Source organism: Ostrea edulis, chromosome 7 (assembly GCF_947568905.1).
Source record: "Ostrea edulis chromosome 7, xbOstEdul1.1, whole genome shotgun sequence".
NCBI lineage: Eukaryota > Metazoa > Mollusca > Bivalvia > Ostreida > Ostreidae > Ostrea > Ostrea edulis.
Genome location: NC_079170.1, coordinates 38754409 through 38777694, shown reverse-complemented (window position 1 = coordinate 38777694; position 23286 = coordinate 38754409). Strand labels below are relative to the sequence as shown.

General features: G+C 35.9%; 2 protein-coding genes across 3 annotated transcripts; one reads left to right on the top strand and one right to left on the bottom strand.

Moving 5' to 3' along the window:
• Positions 1–2553: 2553 nt before the first annotated feature.
• LOC125654949 (thioredoxin-like protein 4B) lies at positions 2554–4912 on the bottom strand. The gene is made up of 3 exons (XM_048885063.2): positions 4755–4912; positions 3731–3882; positions 2554–3068 (listed from the first exon to the last, which is right to left on the bottom strand). The coding sequence occupies exons 1-3, from the start codon at positions 4884–4886 to the stop codon at positions 2903–2905; spliced, it is 450 nt and encodes a 149-aa protein (XP_048741020.1). The 5' UTR covers positions 4887–4912; the 3' UTR covers positions 2554–2902.
• A 919-nt stretch (positions 4913–5831) lies between these two features.
• Positions 5832–22644, top strand: LOC125655926 (tRNA methyltransferase 10 homolog B-like). Of its 2 annotated transcripts, XM_056144289.1 has the most exons (7): positions 5832–6217; positions 6321–6375; positions 7322–7385; positions 13575–13797; positions 14776–14852; positions 18725–19357; positions 21888–22644. In XM_056144289.1, exons 3-7 carry the CDS (start codon positions 7360–7362, stop codon positions 22048–22050), a joined length of 1122 nt encoding a protein of 373 aa, XP_056000264.1. In that variant the 5' UTR covers positions 5832–6217; positions 6321–6375; positions 7322–7359; the 3' UTR covers positions 22051–22644. The 2 variants fall into 2 exon arrangements, with proteins under 2 accessions (XP_056000264.1, XP_056000265.1); XM_056144290.1 differs by lacking the exon at positions 6321–6375 and having other exon boundaries at positions 5832–6234.
• The last annotated feature ends 642 nt before the right edge of the window (positions 22645–23286 follow it).

Here is a 23286-nt window from a genome sequence, read left to right as displayed (position 1 = left end):
TTGTTTTAACAAATCCATATCTTCATTTGCATTTTCGAAGTCAGCAAAAGACCTATTAAGAATATAATCATTTTACTGTAAGAGGAAGGGAAAGAATATAACGGACTAGACCAGGATTCGAACCAGGGCCCTCTGAATCTCTAAACAGGTCCTCCTCTAACCGAGCTATCGGGCCACCGGTGATCGAACCCGTCTGACCTCCACAATCCCCCTCTTTATATGTCTTCACGCCTTGATTTCATCAATCCAGGATCTTTATCCCGGTCTGATTTGCTGCATTTTCTCCCTTCATCTTACAGTACAGAACACAGGCACCTGGATAGCTTGTATAGATCTTATGTACATACACCTCTACTAAATGAAAAAGAACATATATACAGAATCAAAAATTTATCACAAGACTGTTATTTCCCCGCCGATAACCTTCGTAAGTCTTTCTGCAGAGTCGGTTTTCACTTTTTATAAGCTCGTGTGAGATTCTTCTATGCACACCTTTACATATATTAGCATATCACATGTGGTCATCGCAAAAGCTTATAAAAAGTCTAGTAATTGAACGGCGCATGTCCTCAATTCCTTAAAGGAGAATTTAACAACTAACAAATCAAATACAGATAGTCAGTCAATATATAAGTCAAGTCATTCATGTGAGACTGCAATGATAATCTGCAGGAATTTGTGTTACCCATTTAATACAGTCAAGTATGAAGTATTTTTTCACAAACTTATGTCTTTTGGAATTTGTCACAAACTTTTAAATGGTGTCCAAATGATGTGTCAGCTAGAGAGGTGTGTTGTCCAGAGAAAAAGTATATCTTTTAGTTGTTGTTCAGGGGTCAGTTTTAGGACCATTGTCTTTAGGTATTGTCCAGGGGTCAGTTTTAGGACCATTGTCTTTAGGTGTTGTTCAGGGGTCAATTTTAGGACCATTATCTTTAGGTATTGTTCAGGGGTCAGTTTTAGAACCATTGTCATTAGGTATTGTTCAGAGGTCAGTTTTAGGACCATTAATTTTAGGTGTTGCACAGGGTTCAATTTTAGGACCATTATTTTTAATTCATCTTTTCTGGTCATTTGTTTGCATGTAAAAGTGATGGAAAACAATCATATGCTGTAAAAATAAGTGGGGTGGGGAATGGGGATCCCACCCCCTCCGCTTAGATATATCTTATGTAAACCTGGTGGTACAGCATATATACAGTCATTTACTCTGGCAAAGTTTGGACGTCACTACACTAGTTCATCATGTAAAATCATTTATACATGTAAGGCAAGGAAGCCGGAAATATTACTTCATCGAAGTCTCTTTGGCTATATCATGCATGTAACAAGAGGAGGTGATGCTTCATCCACTCGTTTGTTTGATAATATACTTTTCCCCGATTTCTGGTCCCCCTCACTTTTTTTATTATGGGAATTAGCATCTTCGCAAGCCAAGTGTCCGACTAGGTAAGCAAATCTAACCTTTGCTTGCAAATGTGGTGAAAATGAAAGTTTAACCTCATGATGAATAAAATCCACGCACACACAGGATTTAGAATTTTGAGCTTTGGGTTGAATCAAAGCAATCACGATTCATGAGATGTTTTTCAGAGAGTTGGTTATTTTTTCTCGCCAAAAGTTTGACACCCTCTCTGAAAATAAAACCTGGATTCGCACAAGCTTAATATCATAAAACCGATTACTCATACGTGTACCTATGACACGCATCATACAGCAGGTAGGTGCTGACACTCCCCCCCCCCCCCCCCCTCATGAGATCGACGTAGTACATGTATGTAATTTTGATGCTCACTACAACATTATAAAGAATTATAGGTTTTGTTGGGGAAAACATGAAGTCCTTTATAGAGTGTGTAGATCAGAGAATGCCCTCTCTATACTACACGCTCTTGTAAACCGTGATCTTGTGCACATACATACTTGGTACCTCAAATCTACACACTTGTAAGCCATGATCTTGTGCACGTACATACTTGGTACCTCAAATACTAGTACCACATGCTCTTGTAAATCGTGATCCTGTGCACACACACACTGGGTACCTCAAAAACTACACGCTCTTATAAAATGTAATCTTGTGCACATGTCCACACTTCGGTGTTGCTAAAACGCGAACGGAAAATATTTTATGCTATAATGTTAGGGGAAGGTCAGCATTTTGTAAAGTCTAAAGGCCTAATATGAACAAGGGAAGCAGAAATTACAGAGAGAACAGAATCCACCGTTTCATATCAATACCTCATACTGCATTATTATGTATTTTAAAACGGTGTATTTTGTGGATGAATGTACCAACAGGCGCTTGCTTAATATTTTTCATAGTAAGCTTTGATAAAATAGAGTTCATCAAAACATACTTATAACAAAGACGCTTATAATGAATTTAAACTTATTGCGAAGTGATATTTATTCCCCATTGAGGAAAATAACAAAAATTGTATTGGATATAACGAAGTTTGGTCACAACGAACTGTTTTTCACTGACCCTGGAGGTCACTATAAACGTGTTTTACTGTATATAATCTCTACACATAGAAGCTATAAAGAAAATTCATTTCCACATTTTAATTCTACACTTTTGCATGTTCAGTGTATTGGAATACAGATATAACATATATCGTACATGGTCAACATTCAAGTCACGTCCTTCTGACAAATGAATTCACGTCATCTTCCACTTCTACACAACTTGATGCATTGGATGGTTGGAGATCTAAACAGGGATGGTAGAAGTTCAACGTTTTTATGACTGTATTGCTCTCAGCACTACTTTTAACACAATCCAGCCATATTTATACTGTCCATAGTTATAAGCTAGGTGCTGGCATTACTTCACGATCCCTAATGCTCTAATCCATCTGCAATTAAATTTTATCTTCAGAGAGAATTTTTCAGCTTCTCAAATGTCTTTGTAAATCAGATCGTATTTTGGTACATTAGCCGGGTCAAGTGGGCTAGTCACAATGACCTTGCCCTTCATTGCTCCTCTATAAATAACTTCTACAACATCAATCAAATCCTGCTTGTTACGGAAACTGCCGATAAATTTGGTGTGATCTGGGGTGCTACAACAAATAACAGATTGTACATATTTATTTTAAAAAAAAGTCATTGCATTTAAAAGAGTCACAGAAATTATTTAGAATTAGGAGATTCCATCAACAGAAACCATCCTGAATATTTCAAATTTTCTTTTTTAAATTAGGGAGTTGGAATGGACAGCACTAACCCTTCATTACAGTTGACTATGTGGGTTCAACTCATAACTTTCAAGCTTACCTCCTTATTATTCACCAAGTACAACAACTCTTCAATATCAGGAGATAAACAATTACACCATAGGAGGCTTCATTTGAATGAAAAATTTTATTTTAGGATTTTTAATCCTAGATGGTAAGCAATGCAACATTAATAGTGATAGAGAGTTAGTTTAATAACAAAATCACATAATTATATGAACATCTTCGCAAGCCAAGCGTCTGATTCGCTTACTCTCATTTTGAGAGTATGAATCGGACACTTGGCTTGCAAAGATGATATATGAAGTGAATAGCCATGTCACTTAAGTGCAAATATTGATTACTAGAACTGGCTGAAGTTTAAAATTTCATGTGAATTTTCAATTTCCAAAATGAATTGAATTCAATTTGGTGAAGGCGTCAGTAACAAGGCAAACCTCAAATCTTGCTGGTTCACTTTATACATAAAAATAGATGAATGAACTTACCCCCAGTCGACCTTCATATGCTGAGCATTGAAGAAGAATATGGTGGACGGTATCAAGGTTATGTCAAAATACTTGGTGTAAACTGGGACTTTGTCAACATCCACAGAAAAGATTTTAGCCATATTCCCCAATTCTGGAGCACATTTGGCAAGCTGAAATAAGGAAGTGTTCGACTGTTTATAATGATCTATCACCTACAATATAGTGACTTATAATCTTTGAAAATATGAAGTACTTAATATAGATTCAATATGATTTTATTAAACTGAAAATGTGGTTCTAAATGAAGACTATATAAAAGTAACTCAATTTTGTGTCTCATAACTGAATGATACTCATGGTGTTATAAATACAGAAATTACCGCAGGTACTTGTTTCTGTAAACAAGTTATGACCTCTGTATACTAATAATATAGAGGTCATACGATATTTACAGAAACAAGTGCCTGTGGAAATTATATATAATTTGAAAACTGATTTATCATGAATTTCTTAATGCTATATCCAATATCAACTTTTCAAATAAGCAGGAAAGTTATCTCAATTTAATTGACAGTTAACATCTAGTTATCACTATATAAATGTACAAAATATGTAGGATCGAGGTAATGACAAGTTAAGTGTTTAGTTAAAGTTACCATTGTACAACTGGATTCTTTATGTCACTCATCATTCAGTGAATTCACAAAGTTTTAATTACTAAAAATCTTAATTAAATCTTACATTCTTGCTCGCTTCAAACCACTCAGTTTTGACACAATCTGAGCAAACTGCCCGGTATATTAGTGAATATAATTATATAGCTGCAGATCAGAGTGATCTGTCCCAATCATTTTTCTCAAGAGAGCTACAGTTCTGCAGATAACATATAATATCATACTATATATATCAGTTTGTTCAGATTGTGTCAAAACCATGGTGCAGTTTCAGTTCCCATACACTGGTACTAATGTACATTCTATGAAGACTATATTGTGGTATACAAATGGGTTTATTTTGTACAGAGACTAATTAAACCAGTTACCAAATGATCCTGTTGTAGACAGGTAGAGTCGTCATCTCTCCCGAACCGCAGAATTAAAACTACATCTGTTGTCTCCGTGATAGCCCGATCTACTGCTTCCTTTGTCTCTAACGTCTCCAGAAGGTAACTCATCGCCAAAGTGAAAGTAGAATGATCATAGCACCGTGTTAATTGTGGACTGGCATACAGAGTGGAAAAGTACAAACTTTAAATAATGTGTACACAGTAATTTCAGACGATGTTCGATTAAGAATCTTGAAATAATGTGTGGAAAAAAATTAAATGATGTAAGAGTAGCTAGGCAAAACCACCTGTACACAAACTGTATGCTGCTTTTTCCATGCACATCCTATGATTTTACAATACAATGCAAGTATAACTTATAACAAAGAAAATATTCAAATAAAGCTACCATATACAATGTACCGGTGTTAATCGTATTTACCGCTTGATCAAATAAAGTGAGTAATCCTTAATCAAAACCAGTGTGTAAATATCGGCTTCACAAATACTATATATTGTAGTATAGGAGAGGAGAATAAGATATTTGGTTTATCCGGGAATCGAACCAAGACCCCTGCATTACTAGTCAGGTGATCTATAACCACTTAGCTACCTAGGCTGATATCCACGGTCCGCACAGTCCTAACTACTATACCATCAAACACGTCGGATAGCATCCGACCTAACTATACAGATTGTGTTTGCAGATTAAATCAAAACAACAACCACTGACAGAATTTGCGAAACGAGACTGTTGAAACACCGCCTATAATATCTTATTTGCAAGTAGCTTGTCTCAATTTTAAAGAAATTGACCATATACAGAACATGCTCTCATCAAATCAGTCGAGAAACATAAACACCAAGGCAGTAAATAATTGTATATATTGAATGATCCGATTTCCCGTAATCAGTAATTCTAACAGACGCAGGAAGACCTGGTCACTATAAAGACTACGTATATATTGTCAACAAGTAACTCTAACATCTTTTCAATATCAAATTCATAGTACTTATGTATAGAATCAAAGGAGTGTGTATTTTTTTATTTATTTTTTTTTTGCCCGTTTTTTTATATTTTTTTATTTTAGTTTTTTATTAGTTTTTTTTAATTGATAACTGATCACAAAATATGGATATTTCTGAATTTCATTTTTACTGCTAAAACTCAGTAAGTTTAACACACATACACCTCATTCAGAAATGTCTTTTAAAATCCGCCACTGGTCATTGGTCGAAGTTACTTTATTACCAGTTCATCTCCACACCCCTAACCCATAATTTACATAGAGCCTTGGTGCTTTTGCATGTCGAGTCCGATCGAACCGTTAATAATATTCAGACGCATCAAAGTTGCACACAAGGCAGAACTTTAAAAGTATATCCTACGACCGTGTGATTAGTCTTATTTTATTTCTTCTAATCCGTTGATTAGTCACTTTGGATTCAAACGAAGGAAAGTAGGACATCTGACATTGTAAAGCATGTGTTAATCTCGAATTTCCTCGGAATAGCGCACGTGGTATTTACCATGTTATGATAGCTGATCTATTGGTCTTTCAGCCCCACTCCTCGCAGGGTGTGTATGACAAACACAACAGGGAAACAAAGTTCGCAAGTAAGGGATAAAATAGTTCACTGTTTTACCACAGACTACGTGGACAGGGATTTTTTAAGGTCTTGATTTCAAGGGCCTGGCCTTTCCAATTGGGAAAAATAGTGACATTTGCTTGAAATTAGTGAAAAATGTTTCATACAAAGAAGTAGGGAGAAAACCAATTCAGAGTGCATTAAGGAATAATTGGACTCCTTCTGACTTTCAATTTGGTCAAAGTTTACCTCATTCAAATAAGCAGGTCATAAAATTAGGTTTACTTAACAATTTTGAAGCAAAAATATGTAATCTGTGGGCGTGTGAAAAAGATTTGTGAACAATGCAATTTAGGCTACTCTGCTTCATTTGTTTTCATTGTTTGGAAATTTCAAAGCAAAAATTGGGGAAAATACCTGCCTTTTAGCATTGGGAATGGGGCCTTATTTCGACATACCTTTAAAAAATCCCTGTTGTGAGTATACCAATGTTGTTATATCTTGAAAAAAAAATGAGAATTCCTGCTACATACACATGTATCTATAACAACAACAAAAAATTGATGCAGCACACTTAAAATTCACCACGTATGTCTTAATTCATGGGGAAGGGGTGGGGGGCTTACCCTTCCCCCCTTTCCCCAAAATTTACAAGGCATTAATAGCAACTATGAATGAAAACTCCATATTTGGCACCTAAGATGGCTGAGTAGTTTGGCTAATACTTGACATTCACATTTGCCTCCCCCCTTTGGAAATCCTGGATACGCCACTGATAATTCTCATAACTTGGCATGATTTGAAAACAGAAACCCCATTTTCTGAATTCTTAAGTGACCTAGACAAGGACACTTTCATAATGAAAACAAGACATTGAACATGCATATTATTGTCAAAGGACAAAAATGTACAACAACTTCCTCCTTTCTTGATTGCTTTATTGTATATTGAGTACAAAGTGTTCTGCATTTTAGGTTGGTGAGAAAATTTAATCCACGTAACACAGAAAAGAATGTGGTCCATACAGTTACTACAGAGGTAGGATTCTCTAAAATAGAGTTATTTATAGTCTTTATACAGTTACTACAGAGGTAGGATTCTCTAAAATAGAGTTATTTATAGTCTTTATACAGTTACTACAGAGGTAGGATTCTCTAAAATATAGTTATTTATAGTCTTTATACAGTTACTACAGAGGTAGGATTCTCTAAAATATAGTTATTTATAGTCTTTATACAGTTACTACAGAGGTAGGATTCTCTAAAATAGAGTTATTTATAGTCTTTATACAGTTACTACAGAGGTAGGATTCTCTAAAATAGAGTTATTTATAGTCTTTATACAGTTACTACAGAGGTAGGATTCTCTAAAATATAGTTATTTATAGTCTTTATACAGTTACTACAGAGGTAGGATTCTCTAAAATAGAGTTATTTATAGTCTTTATACAGTTACTACAGAGGTAGGATTCTCTAAAATAGAGTTATTTATAGTCTTTATACAGTTACTACAGAGGTAGGATTCTCTAAAATAGAGTTATTTATAGTCTTTATACAGTTACTACAGAGGTAGGATTCTCTAAAATAGAGTTATTTATAGTCTTTATACAGTTACTACAGAGGTAGGATTCTCTAAAATAGAGTTATTTATAGTCTTTATACAGTTACTACAGAGGTAGGATTCTCTAAAATATAGTTATTTATAGTCTTTATACAGTTACTACAGAGGTAGGATTCTCTAAAATAGAGTTATTTATACACCTATTCTCTGTTAATCGGCCCATTTCATTTTGTCAATTTGGAAAAAATATAATTCTGAGATAAACTTGAAAATCAGGCTTTTTATTTAAGTTTAAACATTCAACAGTACATATCATAAATTGCTGGACTCAAACTTAAGGGGTTACAATAAAATTCTTCGTTGAAAATATAGTACCAAATATATGTGTAATTTACGTGATCAAAAGAGTGAATGAAGTTCGTGATGAAAATGTATTTGAATTAACAACTTTTGATATCAATTATGGCTTCCTAAAATAAGTTAAGATATTAAGACGTATAAAAACGGCAACAATGGCAAATTTCTACAAAGCATATACATTCTTAGGAATGTCTAAGTTATGTATATATCATTTTGTGGGATTAACCACAGTTTCACAGTTTATCATTCTCACGAACAATGTTTCATATGTCATTACAATAAAAAAAAGAAGGATAAGAAATAGAAATTATAATTATTTGATCGTGTTTATGCAAGTTATTTCATCTTGATACTCAAACTAAATGAAAATTTGCATAACATAATATGATAACGTAAATTACACATTTCAGTAAATAATAACGTAATCTTTATTATGAAATTTCATTAAGTTCACCAAAAATCTTCACTCATTCTTTAGAATTATTTTTATTAATGGGCAAATCTGTAATAAAAAATTGTACATAGGCAACGGGATACCACTAGAGTTTGCCTAAATTTTAAAGAACAACTATATTCTATTCCACAAATCATGAGAAAATATAACTAATTCAAATATTTTCAATGCAAACAGAAAATATCATAGTCTTGAACACTTGAAAACATATATGCGCAATATTTTGGCAAACCGTCAATAAAACCTTACAAGTTTTATGAGAAACTTCTAGTTTAACACTGATAACGTAAGTTACAAATCCGGAACGAGAAACATGAAAATGAAGATGATGTCCTGGAACACTACATTCAGTCCTTTGAAAGAGTATTTTGAATAATTTCGATGTCTGCAGCATTCAATTTCAAACTGCGTCCGCTTCTACCGATTCTTTCAGGCTCATTTATTTTGCAGATGACATCAGAGTGGGCTATATCAAGTATGTCTGCGGGTTTTGGCCATTTATATGTACTGTGTTCTGTAGAGCGTCCACCACTCACTCTGAGAAAAGATACTTCATATTCTCCATCTCCTTGGTCGATAGATTTTATTTGACCTACATGCCACTTTTGTTCGTAGGAAACAACTATCCAATCTCCCTTTTCATATCGCAGCGGACTTCTATTCTCGTCGTATTCAGATTCAGTGGAAACAACGGTAGGACTTGTAATTCCCGCATTTGCTGAATTAGATTGCAATTCCTGGTCTTCCGTGGATTGAAATCTTGACGTTACCTCTTGTCTTTGTTTAAGAATGCTTCCATTGGTACCAATATGGTCTACACCATTTAAACAAACCTCGCAGTAGCAAGAGGTAACGGAAGTGCGGATTCTCCCCTTTTCCAGTGCAGAGACATGATGGACTTTCATCGTTCCTTTCAGAGCTATTAGGTTCTTATTCAGTTCTGCTAACTCTTGCCTAGCTGCATCCGCTTGGAACGAAGAAACAAAAGTGTAAGTTGCAGATTTATGGTGGACTCCAACATTTACGTAAAAGTCATTGGCATCTTGGACAACGAATTTTTCTTGTTTAATACCCATGTCCGCTGCCCGCTTTGCTGTTCCGCCGACACCATCGCATGGCCCCTTGCCGTGACCTGTTTCAAAATAATTCCACGAGGCTGGGACACCAAGCAAGTTAGTGTGGTCAGATATTATGTAAAAGGCTGTTTTGTTGCGATACTGAGAGCTGGGGCTATCTGTCCAGTAATGAATGTAGGTGAGATTCGGAACGATCTCCTTCACCTTCTTTACAATATCTTTCAGAATAGCATACACAAGTCCTATGTTATGGCCCAAATCGTCAGATACAACGACGTAGTTCTTGTGTTGTAGGGTGTCGTTCTTCTTGAAATAAATTACAATTGGATGAAGCGTAACAGAAGTGCCGTTCCAGTAGGCACTCTGTACCTCATCTGCTGACGTACACGTGAAGTTTTCGGCGAAGTCCATTTGCAGCAGGCAATGACCATCTGGTAAATGGTCTTTTAAATTCCCCATTGCCTTATACTGGGCCTTCACTCGATTACAATGTTCAATAAACTCTGATGTTTGATTTTCTGCTTTTCTGAACTCTTGTTTTGCCATTTTTTCTTCTACGATTTTTGTTTTCTTCTTTCCATCAGGAAGTTCAACTTTCTTCCACTGTTGCAATATGACCGTTTCTTCTTTAATTTCACGTAGATACTCTTCTATATTATGATTATTTTCTTTCAGTTTTCTTCCAAATTCATCAGGATTGTTAGTGACACTTGCACCTGCGTTCTTCATCGCTTTTAAAAGCAAAGCCATGTTCTGGTGTTTCTGACAAAGACATTTGTTTCTGCTTAGATATTTTGTGAGTGAAACTTCTCTCGGGCGCATTCGGCAAAATGTTGCAAGTGAAATTTTACTTGTGGTCTCTGCATTATATTTCAAATGAAGATATGACATCGTGTCGTTCAGCACCCTTTTTTGGACATATCCATCTTTTTTCTTTATTTTGTCATTTTTCCCTGGCATCATTCTGCTGTTGTCGTCTCTACACAAAAACTCTGCAACTCGATTCTTAATTGCCGCCATGGTTTTTTGATTCCGCGTAGCTTTCTGAAGTCGTATGCTTTTTGAAGTTTTCCGTAAATGTTTCATGGTTACCCCCAATGACTTTCTCATTGCTTCCTTCATTCTGTATTTCTTTATATGGCTTCCATAAATGATATCCTTAACAACGTTTTTCCCAGACTGATCATTTGCTTTGTATGCGTCATTGATTTCTTGAGCAAGTACGTTTGCCACGACAACTTTTTCCTTTAAGATTTTTGGGATCTTACTAGGTGATAATCCTTCATCTCTAATGTCTTGTAGAGCTCTCTTCCTTGGGGTCATGTTCTCCCTTTGGTTCTCTGGATCGTCATGGCTTGTAGAAGCACGTTGTGTTGAATTATCAACTTTTGTTTTCTTTGACAAACGTTCATATCTTTTCGACACTTTTTTGTATTTTCGCTGTAAATTTTTATTTTCCTCTTCTAGTTTCTTGATTACACGCCTGGATTTTGATGTTGAACGACTTATTCTTTTTCTGGTTCTTTTCTTTGATTCCAAAGATGGCAGTTTTACAATTAGTGGTGAATAACATGGTCTGTCTGTCGATGATGAAACGTCTGATACCTGTATATTACTATCCCCTACTTCTCCGTTTTGGGGTTCTTCCAGCAGCGGTGCGGCTGTTTGTTCTTTTTTCTTTTGACGATGTTTCCTTACGTTTTCTCTGATTCTTTGTCTTCTTTCATTTGCTTTTTTCTTGCTCAAATCGGTCACAGGTTAATAATATCCCAGTACTCTTTTTGATTCACTATCAAGATATTTTGTCCCTTCTTTTAACTTCTTCCTCTCCCTGTAAGCCCTCTGTATTTCCGCCTGGGTTTTTCCCATATCTAAAGACATATTAAAACATAACACTGTATGTCAAATTCACAAATAATCATTACAGAACATGGAAGTATTTTATGTAATTTACGTTATGATACATGTAATTTACGTTATGTGAAATGTTAACACTCCAGTAAGAGAAATGAACAATTCAAACGTGAAATATTCTATAGCAAAGACATTGAATCTTTGGTCTTCATTTATGACGAGTCTATTTTTATTTCGTCTTTATACTACGTGAAAAATATGAGAGCAAGTGTTTATTATGTAATTTACGTTAGGGGTTTTGCGGCATTGAAATTCATTAATTCATGCGTTCAGTACACTGTACTTTCCCTATTCTTGATACAAAAGGTCTACATTTGATGAATAGAAAGCATATTGGGTGTTAAAATAGGATTAAGGCATAAGAATTGCAAAATAAAAACAAAGGTATGATGTCGTTTCCTTCACTTTTCAGAACATGTGCATTGCTGCCCCCATATAAATTGTACATTCCCTTTAACTGATATACTTTAATTAGCTTATATGATTTATATGAACTTCTTTTTAATCAATACCAATCAATTTGATATAGAATTACTTGCCAATCGCCTGAATGAAACACTGTAATGTTACTTGTCTATGGTCGTTTTCTGTTGACCTTGAATTCTGTACCTAGAAAATCTTTAGTGAATACCGGAAATAATCAACGCCGATAGTTTTACGGAAGAAAACCTGACCCGGTCATGCAGTTCCGAATATCGCAAACTAAGTTACTAGCGTATGTTGGGCATTTCTTTCAATGGACATATCGTAAATTACAAAACGTAAATTACATTTTGATAATCTTTCAATTTGAAAGCAAGATAATCATTCGAAGAAAAGTTATTTAGTATTTTAATTTTTCGCATATGGTGTCGTCTATAAGAGGATCAATGCTTTTTGTGTTTATCTCACTGCATGTATTACTTATACGCCTAACGTAAATTACATTCTTAAAAAATCTCTATTAAAGAGTCCTAAAGGGTCATGATTCTGTTTAATGCATTGCTGATACACTTACACTCGTTTTATCTAATACAAGTATATTAATTTACGTCTACAAAAACGAGGTTTTTGTATAGACAAATGTATATATTTTCATAGTTGATGGCAATTGATGCTTCCATAATGTAAATTACTGATTTTTAGCGACATGCTTGAAACTCTGTTTAATCGCATCAAATGGAATTATTAATGGAATTTGAATGAATTTCGTATATTTCTGTCTTTTATGTTTCATTTGATAGGAAAACATGCTAGATACATGACATAATTAATATCGAAATCAACATTTGAAGTAAACATACCTGCCAGGCGACATCCAGATAACGCCAATTTCCGTTTCTTCAGACGTCATGTTTGGTTTTATTTTCAAAGACAATCTTCCCTTTCTTGGTTTCAGAGAGAAGATGGACATATAATATTATGAAATTTATAGCAAAACAGTAAGATTATGAGTCATTTGTAGAAAAAAATCATCAACGACCGTCTTAAACAATTTCGGTACGATTAACAGAGAATAAGTGTATAGTCTTTATACAGTTACTACAGAGGTAGGATTCTCTAAAATAGAGTTATTTATAGTCTTTATACAGTTACTACAGAGGTAGGGTTCTCTAAAATAGTTATTTATAGTCTTTATACAGTTACTACAGAGGTAGGATTTTCTAAAATATAGTTATTTATAGTCTTTATACAGTTACTACAGAGGTAGGGTTCTCTAAAATATAGTTATTTATAGTCTTTATACATGTATAGATTTATCATAATACCAATTATTTATTCAGATGCTGATATAAATTGAAGATGATACGTTTGTTTTTTAGCCATAGTATATGTTACAAGTACATGTATGTAAAGAGTTAATTATTTGATCTCGTTTTATAGGACGTTTAGATTAAGCTGTAGAGTTAATTACCAGAGGAGGCAGCAATGGATGCGGACTTTCTCCTCTTCTCCCTGTCTGCTGAATAAAAGTCCTACGCATTATCCCACAGACAAAATCAAAAATATGCAGGACTTCGAGGAATTTGCCAGCCCTGAGGAGAAGAAACACCTAGAGATACTGAAGGCGGAGTTCATGACCTTATGTAGAGAGGGGGTATTAGACGTGAGTAGGCCAAGATCAACATACGCAGCGTAGGGTATAATCCAATATCAACATACACAGCATAGCTACTGTTCTTGTCATCACAACTCCTCAGAAACCGTTGAACAGAATGTCATGAAACTCTGTAGTTAACAGGAACATACTGTGTAAATATGCATATTCGCAGGAAATTCTGATTTGATTTTTTTTTTACTGGGAGTTACGTCTCTTTTGAACATGTATAGAAGTCTGGTTCCTCTATATTTAGAATAAAATGATATTAGAAAAATTGATGCCATTTCCATATTCCCAACATGCTGACATTCGAATAAACATCAAGATGTAAAGGTTATTTGTTGTATTTTTTTTTCTTACATACAGCATCGTCATTCATTGTGAGAGTGTGGAGTATATATACATGTACATGTATGTGAACTTGCTCACCTTTTCATCGGTTTAATATTCTTCTTTGATTTTGGATAAAAGTCTTCAATTTTTAATAGAACATGTGCTGTGGTAATATTGATACTATACTGTAAGCTTGAAAATGCCCCTATTAATGTGTATAGGCATTTAGAATAAGAAAGTCAATTGTGTCTAAACAAGATGAGGTTCATTTGCTGATACATGTGTTTTGTGGAAACAAAGAAAAGGAGCTTATGTATCTACTACAAATATTTTTTGGGGGAAGGTACGTTTTGTTTTGGTGCTGTTATAATGTTATAATTGATCATTGTTTGCGAAAATTACCCTCAAAGACAATGTTTAATGTTTTTGGTTATGAAGCTAGGAAGTTTGGCCTAGGTTCAAATCCTGGTCTGGTCCATTGTATTTTCTCCCATCTTGTTACATTTGCTACCATAATTTAGCCCCTGAAAATGACAAGTGAAAATATCTGCATGGGGATGAAGATTCTGGGTTGGATGTCAGACAAATATGTGTAAGTCTTTAAAATTACCAAGGAAACAGGATCTGAGAGAACTAACATTGTTTTTTCAGATGGCTGAACCTACAGATGAACAATGGCTGCTTCACATGAACCTGGAGTCTTCCAATGCCAGACGCCAACACTTTCGGTAAGTTATTATACATAAACAATGTATCTTACAGGACCAGACACCGACACTCTCTGTAAGTTATATGTAAACAATGTATCGTACAGAAACCAGACACCGACTCTCTCTGTAAGTTATATGTAAACAATGTATTGTACAATGCCAGACATCGACTCTCTCTGTAAGTTATATGTAAACAATGTATCGTACAGGACCAGACACCGACTCTCTCTGTAAGTTATATGTAAACAATGTATCGTACAGGACCAGACACCGACTCTCTCTGTAAGTTATATGTAAACAATGTATTGTACAATGCCATACATCGATACTCTCTGTAAGTTATATGTAAACATTGTATCGTACAGAACCAGACACCGACACTCTCTGTAAGTTAAATGTAAACAATGTATTGTACAATGCCATACATCGATACTCTCTGTAAGTTATATGTAAACAATGTATCGTACAGAACCAGACACCGACACTCTCTGTAAGTTATATGTAAACAATGTATCGTACAGGACCAGACACCGACTCTCTCTGTAAGTTATAGGTAAACAATGTATCGTACAGGACCAGACACCGACTCTCTCTGTAAGTTATATGTAAACAATGTATCGTACAATGTCAGACATCGACTCTCTCTGTAAGTTATATGTAAACAATGTATCGTACAGGACCAGACACCGACACTCTCTGTAAGTTATATGTAAACACTGTATCGTACAGAACCAGACATCGACTCTCTCTGTACTCTTTAAGTTATATGTAAATAATGTATCGTACAGGATCAGACACCGACTCTCTCTGTAAGTTATAGGTAAACAATGTATCGTACAGGACCAGACACCGACTCTCTCTGTAAGTTATATGTAAACAATGTATCGTACAGGACCAGACACCAACTCTCTCTGTAAGTTATATGTGAACAATGTATCGTACAGGACCAGACACCGACTCTCTCTGTAAGTTATATGTAAACAATGTATTGTACAGGACCAGACACCGATTCTCTCTGTAAGTTATATGTAAACAATGTATTGTACAATGCCAGACATCGACTCTCTCTGTAAGTTATATGTAAACAATGTATCGTACAATGCCAGACATCGACTCTCTCTGTAAGTTATATGTAAACAATGTATCGTACAGGACCAGACACCGACTCTCTCTGTAAGTTATATGTAAACAATGTATTGTACAATGCCAGACATCGACTCTCTCTGTAAGTTATATGTAAACAATGCATCGTAGAGAACCAGACACTGACTCTCTCTGTAAGTTATATGTAAACAATGTATCGTACAGAACCAGACACCGACACTCTCTGTAAGTTATATGTAAACAATGTATTGTACAGGACCAGACACCGACTCTCTCTGTAAGTTATATGTAAACAATATATCGTACAGGACCAGACACCGACTCTCTCTGTAAGTTATATGTAAACAATATATCGTACAGAACCAGACACCGACACTCTCTGTAAGTTATATGTAAACAATGTATCTTACAGGACCAGACACCGACTCTCTCTGTAAGTTATATGTAAACAATGTATCGTACAGGACCAGACACCGACTCTCTCTGTAAGTTATATGTAAACAATGTATCTTACAGGACCAGACACCGACTCTCTCTGTAAGTTATATGTAAACAATGTATCGTACAGAACCAGACACCGACACTCTCTGTAAGTTATATGTAAACAATGTATCGTACAGGACCAGACACCGACTCTCTCTGTAAGTTATATGTAAACAGTGCAGGAAGTCATTCACCAGGCTTGTCACTGGGTCCTGGTATGCAGACCTGGGCTTGGAGTTAGAATGAAGTTCTGTAGAAGCTTTAAATGCTGGGTGCCTACCTTTTACAACTTAATTTTGTGGATCTATTTTCCAATACCATTGCTTTGTAAAAACTTTAAAACTGACATAAAAAGCATCTCTTTGACTTGGCCACCTCCTCGCTTTCGATTTCTTTGCACATAACTACACAAACTTCCAATCGGCTTTAAAGTTAAAGAATACTCATCCGTTAACTGAATCCTATTTAGATCCGCCAAATAAAGTTGTAAATGGTAGGCATTTAAGAACCATTCACTTGATAGTATGATATTTCATATGTGGCCACTGGGTTGGTTATGAGTAAAAGAGGGCCCCCATTGTTTTCCAGGTCAAACAGTCAAAAGTCAAGGGTCAATCTACTCTGGACATAGGAAGACATTGTCCGCTCAATATCTTGAGAACGCTCTTCTTGACAGACATCAAACTTGGTACACTGGTACAGCCTAAGGAGTAGATGACCCCTATTGATTATGATGGTCAAGGGTCAAACTGGGCATAGGAATATACTGACCACTCAATATCTAGAGAACCCTTTTCTTGATAGACATCAAACTTGGTACACCGGTACGTCTTCAGGAGAAGATGACCCCTATTGATTTCAAGGTGACATGGTCAAAGGTCAAACTGGACATAGGAATATAAAGTTCACTCAATATTTTGAGAACCCTTTGCTTGACAGACATCAAACTTGGCACACTGATACATCTTCAGGAGAAGATGACCCCTATCGATTTTGAGGTCATATGGTCAAAGGTCAAGGGTTAAACTGGACATAGTAATATATTGTTTCCTATATTTTAAAAAGTAATTCCTTGATTGACACCAAACTTGGTACCCTGGTATGGTATAAGGAGTAGATGACCCCTAATTGATTTTTAGGTCACTTGGTCAATCCACTCTTGACATAGGGAGATATTGTCTGCTTAATATTTTGAATTGGTGATACTACTATTAATTAAATGATGCATGTGTATAACCCTTTTCAATTATGCACCATGGGGGCATATATGTTTTACAAATGTCACTTTTTCTCTATTCATTCCCAAGTCCATTGCCTATCTGAGTAACTCAGTAGGTTAGCATGTCGACTGCAGAACTGTAGATAGAGGGTTCGAGACAAGCAGGGGTTTTAATTTTTTTTCAGATTGCTCTCTACTAAAACTGTATTTTTTGACTAAATAAACTAAATTTGAAAGTTTTCAATTTCGAAATATTGTTGTACATATTCTCCACTTTTCATCCATGATATCAAATTTCTCTGGTGTAGCATACATCCTTAATACATATGCATGTAATTTATAAACCATTGTAAACTGTGTGTGTGGGGGGGGGGGGGGGGGTGCTTCTAAAATTGTAGTATAAAACATTTTATTTCTTTAGAACAGAAAGACCAAGATAATCAAATTGCATCTTAGAAAACCTTTCAATAGATTTAGTGATACCCAATAGGGGACTCTTTTACTATGTTTTACTGCTCACAGCTATTGATGGTAATATGAACATATTTTAACATTTATATATGTTACAAATTATTGTTAGATGATGAAAGGTTATGGGATATATCAATGAGAATTTTTTTCTCAGCAGACAAGTACTACAGATTAGTGAGAAGCATGCTGACGGGACACTGGTACCTTAGATACCCGATCCCACCCCTGTGCTGACGGGACACTGGTACCTTAGATACCCGATCCCACCCCTGTGCTGACGGGACACTGGTACCTTAGATACCCAATCCCACCCCTGTGCTGACAGGACACTGGTACCTTAGATACCCAATCCCACCCCTGTGCTGACAGGACACTGGTACCTTAGATACCCGATCCCACCCCTGTGCTGACGGGACACTGGTACCTTAGATACCTGATCCCACCCCTGGTGTTTTCAGGGGTTCGTTCTTGCCCTGTTCTTTGTATTTGTGCGATTTTTGAGATACATCAATGTTTGTTATTTTCACCTTTTCTCACAATGACCTTTTGCTTTTCAGATTTGTATATTTTCACACAAAGAAATGTTCTAATCCTCAAATTTTATGAATTGTAGGCGCATTCAGAAAAAGCAATATCGAAATATAAAAAAAGAGGAGAAAAAAAATGAGCAAAAGGACCAGGCAGAAGTTGTCAGAACGTATGAAGCAGATATTTTCTTCAAGAAATTATACAATTTTACGAGAAAGTTTCTGATTCAAAGCCGTGTTGCTCAGGCAATGATTCTCGAAGATCCCATTCTGATTGATTTAGGATTCGCAGACGCTTTAACGTACAGTGAAATTAGTCTAGTTGTCAAACAACTGTATGATCTTGCAGGGTACATAAATGCATCAGCTTTGGATCCAACACCTACTCTGAATGTAATTTTTTGTAATGCCAAACCTTCGGTGCAAGAGAACAAGTTCCTGGGACTTCTACAGTCACGATTTGAGAAGAATTTGGAGGAGGGTCTCGATAGCATGCCTGTGTCCTTAATCACAGAGAAAAGCTACCTAGAATTATTTCCACGAGATGATTTGGTTTATCTGACACCAGACGCGCACAAGTACTACCATCCATCAGAAGACGGCATTCCAATCATAGGCGCCATCGTGGATAAGACAACACAAGACAAATTGACGCACACCAGGGCATTTGAAGATCAAGTTAAAATGCGAAAACTCCCCATTGACTTAACAGTTAATAAGTAAGTGTGGAATGGTTTCCTCCTTGTTTATCATTTTCATTCACCCGTTATCAGAGATTCAGGGGCAAATCTGTTTTCAAAAACTTTAACGTTGGCCATAACTTTTGAATGAATGGCAACAGAGCTTTTATTAGCTCTGACACCTGAGCTGAAAACACAAGTGAGCTTTTCTGATCGCCTGTTGTCCGTCGTCTTACCGTCCGTCCGTCTGTCTGTAAACTTTTTAAATTTTTGACTTCTTCTCCAGAACCACTGGGCCAATTTCAACCAAACTTAGCCAAAAGCATCCTTCGGTGAAGGGCTTTCGAGTTTGTTGAAATGAAGGGCCATGTCCCTTCCAAAGGGGAGATAATCACAAAAATGCAAAAATAGGGTGGGGTCATTTAAAAATCTTCTTCTCAAGAACCACTGGGCCAGAAAAGCTGAAATTTACATGAAAGCTTCCTGGCATAGCGCAGTCTATTCAAGTTTGTAAAATCATGGCCCATGGGGGTTGGATGGGGCCACAATAGGGGATCAAAGTTTTACATACAAATATATAGGAAAAATCTTTAAAAATCTTCTCAAGAACTACTGAGCCAGAAAAGCTGAGATTTACATGAAAGCTTCCTGACATGGTGCAGATTTAAGTTTGTTAAAATCATGGCCCCCAGGGGTAGGATGGGGCCACAAGGGGGGGGGGGGCAAAGTTTTACATCCAAATATATAGGGAAAATCTTTAAAAATCTTCTTCTCAAAAACTACTGGGCCAGGAAAGTGGAAATTTCCATGAAAGCTTCCTAACATAGTGCAGATTTAAGTATGTAAAAATAATGGCCCCTGGGGATAGGATGGGGCCACAAGGGGGGATCAAAGTTTTACATAGAAATGTATAGGGAAAATCTTTAAAAATCTTCTTCTCAAAAACTACTGGGCCAAGAAAGTGGAAATTTAATGAAAGCTTCCCTAACATAGTGCAAATTGCAGTTTCTTAAAATCATGGCCCCTGAGGATAGGATGGAGCCACAATAGGGGATCAAAGTTTTACATACAAATATATAGGGAAAATCTTTAACAATCTTCTTCTCAAAAACTACTGGGCCAGGAAAATTGAAAGCTTCCTGACATAATTCAGATTCAAGTTTGTTAAACTCATGCCCCCCAGGGGTAAGATGAGGCGACAATAGGGGATTTAATTTTACATACAAATATATAGGGAAAATCATTAAAAATCTGAAAAATCATTGGGCCAGAAAAGTTTACATTCACATGAAAGCTTCCTGGCATAGTCCAGATTTAATTTTGAAAAAAATCATGGCCCCTGGTTGTAGATTGGGGTCACAATAGGGAGATCCCTACATTTACAAGTTTTGCAAGTGAATACTTTAAATATGAGCCAAAGTGACTGAGATGAGTGATGTGGCCCATGGGCCTCTTCTATTTCATATTTGTATTCCTTGTGACAAGACCTTTCTTTTAGTACCAAAAGTTTTGGCCTCATGACCTCGTAGTTTGACCTACTATTGAAAAACTTAAACTTAGGTCATAACTTTTGAATGGTACATGCAAGTGAAAGGGCTTTCATATTTCACATGTGTATTCCTTGTGGCAAGACGTTTCTTTGGGTACCAGAATTACTTTCCTGCTATACAGGGACATCAATGTTTCACAGACATGTCTTTGATATTTTCAGAGTAGTTTACACAATTTTAAGTTTCAGCTCCTGTTAGACAAGTTAACTTGTAGCGAAATCCAACTGAAACGTAAAATGCAAGGAGGGTCACATCAAGACAAGTCAATTTTAGATACAGTAAAACATGGTTACACAGAACATGCTCAGATAATGAATTTATGCTTACAATGAAGTGATCAGGATTCCCAGCAATTTAAAAACATATTTTGATCTCATTGGATACAACAAATTATGTCTATAACAAATCAAGTGGTTAGAGCATAGCGCTCAAAATCATGCAGCGTCTCACCTCTTATTGGCACGGCTTCGAATCCTGCTCGTGCCGGCAAGTGAGAAAGTCTCCCAGTTTACTTTTGGAAGGTCGGTGGTCTCTTCCCAGGTACATTGTATCTGGGTTCTCTCTTCCACCAATAAAAACTTGGCGCACCAGATAACTGAAAAATTGTTGAGTGTGGCAGAAAAAATCAATCAATCAACAAATCAAAATTGTTCATCCCCGGCACTTTTTTATAAGCATGTTTTACGGTAGTGGTGCAAAGCAGGGACAGCTCACTGTAGTTTAGATAAAAGCATTGTTTGTTGTGTAGTAGTTGTATTCCAATTTTCTCCCTATTATTTTGACTGCCATGGAGATTAAAACATTACTTTATTATAAGCATGAATTCATTACAATCTAATTAAAATTGAATCCTTTGATCCGCTCACATATATCTAATTTGAATTAGATTGTAATTTATTATAGAAGTGCTGGTTATAAACCTGTTTTACTGTAGGATGGTTGTAAAAGTTTCTGAGTCACTATGTGTGTGCCAAGTTTGGCAAATTGAAATTTAAACTATATTCTTTTTGTTATTGTAGATTTTATGGATCCAAGAGGCTTCCAATAACCCATGCTGTGGATTATGTGTCAAAACTGCAATTTACTGGCGATCCACATCAGGCAATAACTGCTTTGGCACCGAGAAATTTTAAAGTCCCCGTGGAGAAAGCAAAAAATGTGAAGAAGTATACACAATATTGACAGATTTGTGAATAAAAACATCACATTGACTTGACATAGATGGGAATTATAACATCACATTGACAGAGATGTGAATTAAAACATCACATTGACAGAGATGTGAATAAAAACATTTATTCATATTGCCAGAGTATGGAAACAGAACATTATATCAGCACAGATATGAATGACAGAGATGTAAATCTGAGATACAAGAAAAATATGTGATATATTGGCAGAGATGTGAAAATGATACATGCCACTATAAAAATTTTGAAAGGTATAGACACTCATACATAAGGATTCTGAATAATTGTCAGTGAATGTAAAATATCTGTGTCTCGACCAAAAGACAAACAGACTTTGGCTAATCACTCTAAGTCTCCATTACGATTTACATGTATTGAAAAATCCTGGCACAAGCAATATTTAATTTTCATATTTAACCAGAGGATTTAATTAGTACATGTAAGTCTGACAACTACAGGTATTTGCAGTATGCATTAAAATTTAGATTTGTCAATTATTACTGCTAGCCAGTTCTATCATTTATGGCAGGTAGACCTAACCAGCCTATTTGCTGTTGTGTTTTGCTCCATGTAAATTTTTCTCTTATTTAGAGTTGGTTTGTTTTACATCCCACGGAGAATGTTAAACTCATATCAAGATGCCACCAGCTGTAGATGAAGTACTACAAATTTAGACCTACATGTATGCTTAGTGCTCAGGGCCATAGCACAGGACCTCCGTTTTTAAGGTCATATCCGATAGACCCATGATTTTTTCTTCTAAATGCTGAGTGTTTTGTGAAAGAGCAATCACTACGGTATGTTTTTTTAGTCTTAAGTTTGACTCGGCCATGGCAAGAGTTGGGATCGAACTCATGACCTCCCGTTTATGCATCAAACACTCCACCACCGAGCTACGGCACCCTGTTATATAGGGACATCAACAGCTGTAGGTGAAGTACCTCAAATTCTGATAAAGTCTTTGTTTATACTTTGCCTATCTTATCTGGCGATCGAGGCATCCGTGCAATCTTTTGATGCTTACCGCAGTTATCAAGATTCTGCCATTTAAACTTGTCACACTTAATGCAGTTATCGAGATTCGTCCAACATTTAAACTTGTCACATTTTATGCAGTTATCGAGATTCGTCCAACATTTAAACTTGTCACATTTTATGCAGTTATCGAGATTCGTCCAACATTTAAATTTGTCACATTTTATGCAGTTATTGAGATTCTGACATTTAA